This window comes from Neolamprologus multifasciatus, chromosome 19, assembly GCF_963576455.1.
Source record: "Neolamprologus multifasciatus chromosome 19, fNeoMul1.2, whole genome shotgun sequence".
NCBI classification, from domain to species: Eukaryota; Metazoa; Chordata; class Actinopteri; order Cichliformes; family Cichlidae; genus Neolamprologus; species Neolamprologus multifasciatus.
The window spans coordinates 10,664,509-10,676,576 of NC_140457.1; the positions used below are offsets into that span (position 1 = coordinate 10,664,509).

General features: G+C 43.1%; 1 protein-coding gene across 6 annotated transcripts in view; it reads right to left on the reverse strand.

Annotated features, from left to right (window-relative positions):
* Positions 1 to 12,068, reverse strand: part of syne1b (spectrin repeat containing, nuclear envelope 1b) — a 46,535-nt gene that overhangs the window by 28,893 nt on the left and 5,574 nt on the right. For 5 of the 6 annotated variants that reach the window (XM_085142397.1, XM_085142394.1, XM_085142393.1 and 2 more), the window contains exons 16-43: positions 11,846 to 12,028; positions 11,589 to 11,732; positions 10,940 to 11,095; positions 10,455 to 10,619; positions 10,185 to 10,357; positions 9,838 to 9,991; positions 9,564 to 9,707; positions 9,191 to 9,355; positions 8,767 to 9,084; positions 8,355 to 8,510; positions 8,006 to 8,176; positions 7,512 to 7,838; positions 7,241 to 7,393; positions 6,859 to 7,026; positions 6,557 to 6,733; positions 6,289 to 6,435; positions 6,084 to 6,209; positions 5,595 to 5,771; positions 5,052 to 5,317; positions 2,654 to 4,814; positions 2,200 to 2,537; positions 1,951 to 2,095; positions 1,646 to 1,864; positions 1,282 to 1,550; positions 986 to 1,151; positions 633 to 788; positions 381 to 533; positions 71 to 253 (exon numbers count right to left, since the gene is read on the reverse strand). In XM_085142397.1, the coding sequence (XP_084998523.1) occupies positions 71 to 253; positions 381 to 533; positions 633 to 788; positions 986 to 1,151; positions 1,282 to 1,550; positions 1,646 to 1,864; positions 1,951 to 2,095; positions 2,200 to 2,537; positions 2,654 to 4,814; positions 5,052 to 5,317; positions 5,595 to 5,771; positions 6,084 to 6,209; positions 6,289 to 6,435; positions 6,557 to 6,733; positions 6,859 to 7,026; positions 7,241 to 7,393; positions 7,512 to 7,838; positions 8,006 to 8,176; positions 8,355 to 8,510; positions 8,767 to 9,084; positions 9,191 to 9,355; positions 9,564 to 9,707; positions 9,838 to 9,991; positions 10,185 to 10,357; positions 10,455 to 10,619; positions 10,940 to 11,095; positions 11,589 to 11,732; positions 11,846 to 12,028 (7,260 nt within the window). The remainder of the gene's footprint in view (positions 1 to 70; positions 254 to 380; positions 534 to 632; positions 789 to 985; positions 1,152 to 1,281; positions 1,551 to 1,645; positions 1,865 to 1,950; positions 2,096 to 2,199; positions 2,538 to 2,653; positions 4,815 to 5,051; positions 5,318 to 5,594; positions 5,772 to 6,083; positions 6,210 to 6,288; positions 6,436 to 6,556; positions 6,734 to 6,858; positions 7,027 to 7,240; positions 7,394 to 7,511; positions 7,839 to 8,005; positions 8,177 to 8,354; positions 8,511 to 8,766; positions 9,085 to 9,190; positions 9,356 to 9,563; positions 9,708 to 9,837; positions 9,992 to 10,184; positions 10,358 to 10,454; positions 10,620 to 10,939; positions 11,096 to 11,588; positions 11,733 to 11,845; positions 12,029 to 12,068) is intronic. The other variant, XM_085142398.1, reaches the window with a different exon arrangement.

Below are 12,068 nucleotides of genomic sequence, written 5' to 3' on the forward strand. Positions count from 1 at the left end.
AACTCTCTTTACCTTTATTACTATGTTGGACTTATATAACTTATTGTTATATAAAGGTTTACAAACAAACCTTTTTGAGCCAGTTGTTTCTACAGTCTGCCAGTCTTGATGTGTGATGATGCATTTCTGACAGCTTGCTGATGGCATCACTTAGCTGTTTGGCCAGCAGGGGGTTTCTGCGGCCAAACTCTTGTACAGCTGCATCGAGCTCTGCAAGAGTGCGACCGCAGGTATCCAAGTCTTCAAAAAGACTCTGAGAAAAAAAATCGGTGCATAAAAGTTTATATCAATCGTTGTTCTCAATGAAAAAAAGTGTAATTTTAGAGTTTCCTTTATCAACAACACATAAAATACGATCAAACACAAAGTAAGCATTCTACCTTGACCTCTTCTTTGGCATGGTCAACATCAGGAGATTTTTCCTTAAATTTAGTGGAGATGGCTTTGAGTTTCTCTGACATGTCATGGATTCTGGAGCTGAAGTCCTCCTTTATTTCTCTGGTTTTCTGATTTTCTCTCTCCTTGGAAAGAACCTGGAAAATAGATGAGAAAAGAAGTGACAAATGCTACAAATATGACCGATGCCCATTGATGTCTAGTTTATATTCAGGGCTGTGTGTGTTGTAGAGTACCTGATCCTCAATAGCACCCAGAGCAAGTGAGACCTCTGCTAGTTGCATGGAGATTTCTGATGGGAGTATAGTGTAGAGGTCCAGGTACTTGCTCTGTTGTTGCTCTGCTAATTTATCCACATTCTGACGATAAGTGATCACATCTCCATGCACAACCTATGCGCAATAAAGAGAAGACCTATTTAGCCTTTTTTGGCATCAAACACTTTCACTGATATTGGCCATTAAAGAACAGAATATTTTGGAGACTTAGTCGAGGTATAGTGTGAGCAACAGTGTTCTTTTCAGACATATTTAATTCACAAATTGGACATTTCTCTGTTTAGATGACAGATTTTAGATGGCAGATATACCTCAAGCTCCTGCAACAGAGAATCAATGTCTGGAGTGGGATTGAGAAGAAGTTCCCTGGTCTCCTGTATCCAGGCTTTTACAACACTAAGTTCCTTCTCGACTTCCTCTCTGTCCCTCAGCTCCTGAGCTGCCTGAGCTCTTTTGGTCCTGGACTGTGTCAAGAGGCTGAAGACAAATAGATAATTAATTCATTTTATATTCTGAACAGCAACATAGATCGAACTTCATTTCGAAGAGCACTTTTTCATCTCTGATCGCTACAGATGGACTTGTTTAAAGTTTCTCATCCTCCTACCTTTCCATTCGGTCTTGTACAGCTCTGATCTCCTTCAGGCTGGGCAGCTCATCTTGTCCATTTGTTGGTGAAGGCACTTCCACATCATGCAGCAGACTGAGTGCGTACTGGCGCAGCAGCATCAGGGAGGACAGTTCCCGCTCCAAGTCTTGGCTCAACAAGTCATGCTGGTCTAACAGAGACTGCAGAGTGGCTTTGGAAGCCTTCTCCACAGCACTGTCAGGGAAACGACTTTGGAGCTCATCGCAGACCGCTTTAACCTTCACCATCTATATAAAGAAACATATTTATAGATGGTTTCTACTGCAAATCTTTATTTTTCCATACTTAGCAAAATATTATTTCTCCCCACTGGCCAGTGTACCTTCTCTCTGAAAGTCCTCCATTCCTGTGCGGTGTCCTCAAGTACTCTCTCCTGTCCCCGTGCTACACTGCGTAATCGCGTCCACCGCTGCCACACAGTGGTCATGGAGCGACTGATGGTGGCCTTGCTGGCGTCACTCCCCACCAGCTCCAGCTGAGCTGCCTGTTCCTCTAAACCACTCAGCTTCTCTTGGAAGCCATTCACCAGAGATACAAGGCACTGAAAAAATTGAAAGAATGTCAGTAGCATGAAGCATTCACAGAAGCACCACCTATTGAATAAAATAATATTATAGGCTATCATACTCTGTGACTGCCTAGCTTGTCTTCAGCCTCTTGGTTTGTGGCTGCCTTTGCAGTAGAAAATTCAGTCAGTTTCTTTTCAGCCTCATTCATAAGCTCAATGACAGTCTGCCTTGCTTCCTGGTATGACTTCCACTGGGCCACACAGCTGAGAAAAACAGAATATATTCAAGTATAAAGTACCACTATAAAACACCAACAATAAACTGCAGATAAAGGGCAGATTGCATGATCGGACTCTTTTCTTATTACCTGTGAAGGACTTCCTGGTGACACTGGAGCTGATCTCGAACCTCCATGCCTCTCTGCTTTGCCGACTCCACACTCACCCGTAGCTGCTCTTTAGCAGTAGGGTTGACCAGTTTCTCCAGCTGAGGAAGGAGGGTTTGCAGTTCCTCTAGGTGGCTGAGAAACTCCTGCTCTGTGGCCATGATATCTGCCTGCTGCCTCAGACACTCTTCATAGTTCTCCACATCCACACCCAAGCTAGCTTGCTGCAGGAAAGATACGGCATCTTCGAGCCACTCGCACGCTGCTTGCATCCTGAAGTGGTATTTCTGACACAACACCAAGGCTTCCTCCAGAGTAATCTTAATCAAAAAAAAAATCAAATGAGAAAAATATGAAAAGGAAACATCGATCTAATTCACTGAACAGCTAACAACTTCAAAAATGAAACATTTACATTCACTAAAGATGTTCCCACCTGTTTGGCAGTCAGTGCCTTCTGAACATCTGCCTGTAGCTTTGCCATTTCTTCAAGACTTGTATCTACGTGGGCTGGGACAAGCTCATTGGCACTGATAAACTCCTGCTTTTCCCTGCTACTGAGAGCAGCCACAATTCTCAGCCTGGACTGCACTTCTTCTTGCATGATTTGCTGCTTCCTGATCTCCTCCTGGACCTTCTCCACCCTGACATCCACAATCACAGCACAGTCAAGATCATCCCTGACTAGCTGCAGCCAGTCCAGGGTCCTTTTCATCTCCGTCTCAAAGTCTTTGCTTTGGATAAACCTGTTCTCACATTCTTCGATCAGCTCCCCTACTGCAGATTGTAAGGATTGCAGCTCCTCTTGCCAGAGCACCACTTGCTCTTTCGAGGCATCATGGGCTGCTTGGTCCACACGAGGAGCAAGAGTGTCCATCTGCTCCATGAGTCTTGACAAATGAGAGTTGGCGCTCTGGAGACTCCCTGCCAGAGCATGGTAGTTCTTTAACCTCTCCTCAGCGGACTGCGTTTCTGCATTCACTTTAACCAGCTGCTCTTTTGTGGCCTTTAACTCAGAGTCAACCTGCATAGCCATCGCCTTGTGGTCCTCAAACGACTCCAAGGTTTCGTCCAGATGCTCCACTTTCTGTTCCACCAACCTCTTCAGTCCATTGTACAGGCTCACGAGCTGGGTCATTTCCTCCGGGCGCCACGGCTGGCCAGTGCTACGGAATCCCTCTTTCTTCTGGTTCAGTTCACTCACTGCTAGACCCAGGCTGCTCAGATCTTTCTGAATTGCTTTGTAATCACTCTGCAGGCTGACAACTTCTTCTGTTTGCAAGCCTACCGGCTGAGTCCCCAGATTATTATACTGTTCCTCAAGTTCTTTCAGTGCTTTGTGAGTGATATCTATGAAAGACTTGTACTCGTTCCTTGTAATAATGGCCTGCTGGATTTTCTCCTGTTTCTCTTTGGCTAGTGCTAATATGCTGTTATACTGCTGAGGAAGGGTGTTAAGTTTTTCATCTAAATAGCAGTGGTCAACTTCATTCAGAGTCGGCAATATTTCCTGGCCAGCTCTTTGTACAATTAGGAGGAGGTTCTCATACTCAATTGCCTGCTCAACTATTTGTTGATACTTCAGCAACTGTGCTTCCAGTTCAGCATCTCCAACCATCAAGTTTATTTCAGGAAAGGTGACTATATCAGCTTGCTTCAACCACTGGCATATTTTCTCTAAATCAGCCTTGAAATACTTCCTAGAGATAAGCACTTTTTCAAGTTCTTGAAGTTTCTGGCCACATCTATGAAGGGTTTTGTCAAAGATACTTTGCAGCTCCTGCAGCTTTGTGAGAATCTCATTCCTTTCTTCCTCACTCGCATCCCTCATCAGGTCTCTCCCCTGAGACCAGAGGGATGTCAGCTCGCTCTGATAGGCCTTCAGACTGCTCTGGATGTTGCGACAGGTTCTGACCTGCTTGGCTAGGTCATCAGGTAACAAAGCAATGTACTCTTCTGCCTGAGCCTTCTTCTCATTCTGTTGGACCCAGGAGATGGACTGACTTACAGCCATCAGGAAATGTGTCCTCTCAGTAAAAGCTTTGCTGAGATGTTTTCTGCGCTGCGTCACCTTCACACTCAAAGATTCTACCTCAGATTGTGTGTTGGAAATCAGCTGCTGCAGATGCTGTCGTTCACTGAGGCCCAGCCGCGCTAACACCCTGTCAGCGTCGGCCATGGCCTGAGCCAGGAGGAGCTGCTTCGCCTCCAACTCACTGCAGATGCTCAGGTGATCAAAGAGAAAGCTCTGAGCTAGCTCAGGAGGAGGACTCATTTTCATGGCCTCAGACAGGGCAGGCTGCTGCTCTTCAGCCCAATCTCGAGCCTCTTTCAGACGGGCCTCCACTTGATGCATATCCTCTAGGGTCACGACTGAGTCTTGGATTTTTCTTTCAATTAGGTTTTGCATCTGAGACCACCGCTGCTCAAAGTGGCTGATCTGCTCTTTAACCAGCTCTTTGTCATCCAAGTTCAAATGCTGGATGACTTTCTGTTTCTGATCCTTGAGGTCCTCAAGAGTGCCTTTTTGCTCTTCAAGAGTTATTGCAAGCTTCCTCAAGGCCTCCAAATGCTGAGATGAACTTTCAGCATCCGTTCTGTGAACACACACACAAAAAAACATTTCCTTAAATTTGTGGACACATAAAGATGAAATTTTCTTGATTACGGAGCTGAAATTCAACTCTAGGGAAAAAAAAAACTATTTTTGATGAATAATTATTCTTGACAGTTTCTGCCCAGAAGACAATATTTACCTCCCAAGTTAAATGTAAATTTAATTTTCAAAAGCTATGTTATTCCTGAATTGAAGTATAGTTCATATAAAAGCACACCTGGCCAAATTGTCCCACTCTTTGGACACCTGTTCAAACAGCACCTCCACTGCAGCGATACACTCATGGTATTCTTTAGACCTCTGCAGATCTTCCTCTCTCTGGCTCTGGAGCTTGTTGGCCTGGTGACAGAGCTCGAGCCAGGAATGGCTCAGACGGTCAAGCTCTGCATGCTCTGGAGACTCTTGGGCGCCTGTTAATCTGCTCACGGTCTCAGTCATCTTGGTCAGGATACTCTGTTTGGACTGAAGTTGCTGGCTGCATTCCTGAGTGAGTATAGGGGATGGTCACCGGAAATACTTCCAAATACCAAGCAGATCTCACTTTAATCCCATCAAAACCCAGGCCAAAAATGTTGCAATCACAAGGGAACAGATCAAGATTCACTGTGCTGTATGGTTAAAAAGCAAGTGAAAACATACAGTAAAACTTAATTTAGAAATATAAGTACAGAAGCAAGGGATACTTGATAGTTATTATTGAAAAAGAGTAAACCTATCTGTGCATTAATGAAGGACTGATGATTATGATAGTGTATCCTACCTCGGCTTGTGACAGCATGTTTTGTGCTATCTTGGTCTCCAGCTCTGCTGGCCTTCTGGAGAGGCTGAGAAGCTGCTGCTCCATGTCCTGGAACAGGCTGGTTAGGTCTTGCTTCTGTTCCTTGATCTCTCTCCAGCCCTCTGAAAGCTCTTGAGCACTGGACATCCGTTCCTCTATCTGCACAAACACATGGTAAATCTTTCTACGGTCAGTACAATACTTGCAAGATGATTCATTTTAAAGTGTATATCTGTCTGCACTAGCACACTGCATGCCTTATTAAAGCATATACTGAGTAATTGCTTAATTAACAGCCAACTTGCTTTAGTATGCCACAATATTTTGCACTTGGTCTGCAGTTCTGTCAACATACCAAAAAAATTGGTCGAGCTTATTGCAAAATAGAGTGACTATTACCTATATTATGATTATATATCCACACTTTATATCCACTTTTATGTTGCAACAGGAGGTAAAAAAGATACCAACCGTGAGTTTGACTTGCTGGACCTCCGCAGCTGTCACTCTTACGGCGTCATCGGACAGGTCACACACAGAGCAAACCAGGTCTAGGTAAGTGCTGGCCTGCTCCTGAAGTGCTCTGTAGTGCTTCACCTGTGTTTGCAAAAGTAATAATCAAAATGAGTTATAGAAAAATAACTGAAAGACTGAAAAACTGTGCAGTGCTAAATACCTGCTTCAGTGCTTCCTGCAGACCAGATGGTCCCTGATCATTGAGCTGAAGCTCCTCTTGTACAGTAGAGAGCCACGTTTGACACTGCTGCAATGTGTCCTGGTGATTAACATGTTTCTGCAGTTCCCGATCCAGACTCTGGTACACCTGTGTAATATGTTTTGCATTACATACTTTATCCTTCAGTTTTGATTTGCTTTCCTTTTTTTTTTTTTAAACAAAACACTTGAGAAACAAAAGAGTATTGTCTTCGTCTTCAATTACTCACACGTTGGGCAGTACTGCAAATTGCAGAGTAGCTATCACTGGTTCCCTGTATGTGAGCCTGGACCTGCTGACTGATCTTGGTTTGAACTTGGTCTGTACAACTGGCAACAAGACCTTCTCCCTTCTGCTTCAAGCTGGCAAGACGCTCCTCAAAACTGGCTATTTCCTCCATTATAGCCTAAAAATGATGACACAAGAGCAAAGCTGTTGAATTAAGGAAAAGCAGAGCTAACTTTGGACTACTACTTTAAACTGTAACATCAATGCTTTGAAACTTTGAACAAGAAATATGAAGTCGATTACTTTGTGTCTGGCAAGCTGTTGAGTGGCCATCTCCATACTGCTGGTCTGCATGGAGTCTGAGGTCACCAGCCTACTGGACATCTGCAGAAGCCACTTCTCAGCTTCCTGCAGCTCACTGTTGTAATCCTCATGTTCTTTCACCCACTCCACAAGGTTCTGGACCTGTGCCTGAAACACAACAAAAAGCATTTCTGTGTATTTTTTTAAATTACGCCTGAAAAAGTAAAGGCTTTGGACCAAAGTTTGACTTTTTTAATGTTTGCTCATATATTATAATAAAAACAGCACAAGCAATGATTAAAATATAGAATATTGGACCTATTTCACACCCTTCATTCCAAGTTATATTAGTTATATCTAAGTAGGAAACAGTTAAAAATACCTTAGCAGCTAAGCACAGATCCTGATAATCAGCCTGCAACCTTTTCATGTTTTCGCTGATAGTTGGATCGTTTACTGTATCAAGCAGTGCCTCTCCTTTCTCAGTGACAGATTTCACTGCTGACTCATGAGACTGGACTGTCTGCTGGATGGTCTGCGTGCATAACAAGGAGGAAACATATTGCATGTAAATCAAGCAGTTGTCTCTTTCTCTTTCAAGTTCATTCTTTCACTGGTGCAAAGCTAAAAAGGATTTAGCGGTATGAAGTTACCTTGTACTTTGCCAGCTGAGCCTTCTTCTGGTAAAGTTCAGCTTTAGGCTCTACATTTGATGCTAAAAGGTTCTTGGTCTCCATCACCCACTGGGCCTGGGCCTTGTACTTATCCATAAAGTCTTTGGAGAGGGAGATGCACTTCTCAAGGGAGCTATGCTCTGTGCGAAGAGCTGCCATAAGTTCCTCAAGCTGGAAGAGTCGTGTGCCCACCTCCTCTTTGAGCTGCTCAGCTTCAGGCTCTTCCAAGAATGCCATTGCTCGCTCTGTCTTCTCCCTCATTGCCTTTAAGTAAATGTGACCCTGCTCCATGTCAGCCTGAAGAGCCTGAAATGACATGGGCTAGCATGATTGATCGATGTCTCTATTGTGACATAATACTTCCAGCCCAAACAGGCTTTAGGAAAAACAAATACATTTCTGTATTAGGTCTAATCCTGTGAACGTCTTTATAGATAGTATAAGCAGAAGAGATGCTATTTAATAAACTATACCTCTAGTTTCTTCATCTTTCTCTCCATGGCAAAGCGGTCCACTATATCAACACTTATAGCCACAGTGCTGAAGTTATTCTGAGCTGTGCTGAGCCAGTCTGAGAAGGTCGTGAAAACACACTGTGCCTCTTCGATGCAAGACACCTCTTCCTGGAGCTGTTTGATAGTCTCCTGCAAAGTAAAAAAAGAAGTAAACATAACAAAGAAAAAGTTAAAGAGGAGGCAAAAGCTTAGGGTAACTTAAACTAATCAAATCGTATGACTATCAGTCTAAATATAAATTCACAATGTCAATAAAGGCATAGTAATATTTGCAGTTCCAGTGACGTTGTGTTTAAAATCACGTTACCAGTAAATGCAGAAGCAGGGCGTGGTAGCGGGCTGTGATCTGGGTGGCTCTGGTACTGATCCTGCTGCTAATATGTGTCTCATCAAGAACCTGCTGAGCCAAAAGACTCAGGCCCTCCATTTCTTCTTGATAAACCAGCACTTCCTCCTGCCAGCTCTAATTAAAGAAGCATGCTATTAATGTCAGGACCAGACTTGGATAATTCGATTGTATTATATTCATTACTTGACTGCAGAGCAAATTAATTTCTTCAACATTCAGCCATGAAAACTTGAAAACCTAAATGACCTGATAGAGGAGACAATGAGTGACACAATAATATGAGCAACTAATTATTTACAAATAACACTGCAGATCTGTACGACTCAGAAAAGATTGTCACAAGTGTACCTTTTGTGTATACTACACTAACCTTTATGAGCTGAAGCTGAGCATCTTTAGTGGCACGGTCAGATCGCCGATTACTACGCAGTTGTGCTTTGGTCTCCATGCCCTTTAGCCAGCTGTCAAGACGCTGGAACTTCTGCTCCATCTGCCGAAGTTTGGCTAGAGCACTGTTGAGCTGGGCTCGGGTGTCTGATAGCCGGGCCTGGTAAAGCCGCCACTCCTGCTGAAGCGTCTCTAGAGCTCTGTCTTCTAGCTGAGGCAAGCCCCAGGGAATGACCAGCTCTCGACTCACCAGTAGAGTGTTTAGTAAAGCCTGGCCCTCTGTGCAGTAAAGCTGTAGTTCCTGTAATTATATAAATGCTTGCTTTCACATAATATACTCCATGCTAGTGTTTTCTAACCATTTAATCCTTATTGAGTGATAATTTCCACAGTAATAATTGCTGGACCTGTAGCTTTTGGAGAGTCTCTTCCAGCATATCAACATCACCCTCCAGCTGGGTGTAGCAGCCAAGCTTCTCTTGTTCCTGTTCTAGCCACTCTTCAAATGCATGAAGGCCCCGTTGATACTCTTGGTGGGCTTTCACCAGCTCCTCTGCTTTGCCAACAGCCCTCTGAAGAAGTGGAGAGCGATAAAAATTCAGTGTGAGCTATTATTTTTCTTAAATTAACCCACAGATGAGTCTCACTTGTAGTTTTTTTTTTATTAAAAAAGCATTATTTTGCCTACATCTTTAGGTAAATTTTTTGTATCAAGCTGTAACACTGAAACTGAAATTCTGCATACGATTCTAGCACTGGTCAAATGTGTTGAGTTATTACCATTGCATTGTCTTTGACAGTGTTATAGCGCTCCTGCAGATCTTGGAGTTCCAGCTGAGCGACATAGTTCTCAGTGATGCTGGCACTCTTTGCTGTTATGGTGTCCAGTAGGGTGTTATGGGTGAGCACTTCCTCATACAGTAACTGAAACCCCAAAATTAACAATCCACTGAAAAAATGTGCTTGTAAGACTATTAGAGCATAAGGTTAACACAATAAATTGTATATTTAGCACACAGTATGTAGTAGCTGTAATAGTAGAAGATTTCAGTGCCTTAGCTTTGCTCAGATTTGCAGTTTTATCTCTCATCTCTGGGCACTGTTTATCAGCAGGATCGAGACTCTCCTCAACATGCTCAATCCAAGCAACAAACTGGCGTACATCTTCCTGGTAACTGGTCCACTGAGACAGGGAGCCTTCCAATTGACTATCAGTTTTAAAGATTAATATACCGTGAGACAGTGTTTGATGCAACAGCGATAATACGACATGAAAAAACTGAAAATACAGATGCAGCCTCAAAGTAAATCATTTACACTCTCCATGGAAATACATTTACTAAAGAATACAATATAAAGCAACCAAACAGTACTTGCTGTTACTTTTGGTAATGCACAAACCTTTTGCATTGAATAGAAGCAGAGAGCAGAGCATCCCAAGAATCTTTTAGCTCCTGTATTTGTTTTTGAACTGCAGGCACTCCCTCAGCTGAGGTGTTCCTCTGAACTGATTCTCCTCTTGTGATCAGCATCTTCAGCTGAATTTCCTTCTCCTGACGTGCAGTTAGCAAAGCCTGGTGCAAAATCCACCCATGTGCATTTATTAAAATCCTATGCTGGTATTAAACATGGTATGTTTTACTTTTGAAAAACAATAGTGACTTGGTATACCTCCAGCTTGATCATCCTGCTGTCAAGAACATTTTTGTCAGCTGTGGGAGCACAGTAAGTCTGCAACATATGGCTGGTGTCAACCACCCAGTTCTGCAGCTCTTTTAAACCTTGGGAGAAAAGCTGGTGCTCGGTGACTATCCGATCAATTCGTGATGCCTTCTCCTGCAGAACCATAAGGCAGACACAACCAGCAAGTTACCAGACAGATGGAATCCACAGCCCCTTCACACTTTCAAACTTCAAAGTGCACATGCAGATTTAGATATCTTGCAAAGATACATTTAAATTAGTTTGTATAACCTCATTTAAAAGAGCTGCAATAACAAAACAAAGGAATCAGTGTTTAGTTAGGTAAGTTAGTACCATCACAGTTATCATCTGTAAAACATTATTAAGTCAGAGCTCTGTCCAGTCTAGTTCCTCTGTCTTCTCTCCACACCTACCCCAGAAATGCACAAGCAGTTTGGTAAGCATTACTTTACCTTTGTCAGGTTGGTTAAAGCTAGGTACTGAGCAGAGAGCTGTGACACACGGTGCACAAAACCCTTGCCGGCAGCATGTTCGTCCCACAACAGCTTGGCCTTCTCTTTCAGCCTGCTCAGCTGAACCTCTTGAGAGGCTAACTCCTCAAGCACAGACTGGAAAAGCACAAGCAGGTTATCAAAGACACATGCAAGCTGGCGCAAAGATATATAAGACAGTTAAATTCAGACAAACAACAAGGAGTTAGAGATGGGAACATGACAAAAAGGAAAGCGAAAGAGATATCGTGCCAGCGCTAGTCTCAATAAAGCTCTTGGTCATGACATGCAGTCGAGCCCTCAGAAAATAGTCAGTGGACAAGTTTAAATAATGAAAAATATTATAAAAGGTCTTTTCATAGGTTAAATGTATTAACTCATATTAAGGACACTGTTAAAAAGACATATGAGTAGCAAAGGAGCAGAAAGTATTTGCAGTTAGCATAAGCTCTTGGCAGTGCATCTAAAGTGAAGAGCAGCAATGCTTTAACTCTGTAACTTAGCTGGAATGGAGAGCTTCTGTCAATGGAAGTTAGGTTCACACTTAAACTGAGTGGCATAATTGGCCTTTATGGGTGTTCCAAGTCTGGTTGATTTTGAACATTAGTACCTGTAGCTTGTGAAGCTCCAACTTCTTGGCTGTGAGATCATGAAGTCTTGTGCTGCTCTCCTGTACAGCCAGCTCTGTGGCGTTTAAGAAGTCCTGAACAGGTTCTGCACTCGCCTCAAAGTCCTTCATCTGTGACACAAGATTCTGAAACACACAGGTAGACTGATGCATCACTTGGCATAAATCTGATTTCTACACTGATGGTTTTAGAGAATAAGATGCCCCCAGTTAATGACAAGGGGTGTTTGAATGCTCACTTGCAGACATGTCTCTCTGTTGTGCAGACTGGACATCATGTTCTTCCAGTCCTCTCTGGCAGTGTTCATTTTAGCCCGAACTGCATCAACTTTATCTTTAGCTGTGACACTAGAGACAAGCTCACTGTTCACAACCACAGCATTCAGCTTTGACTGACCTTGCTCCCTATCACTTAGAAACTCCTGTTAAGGAAAAAAGGAGACGAGAAGATCAATTATTAGG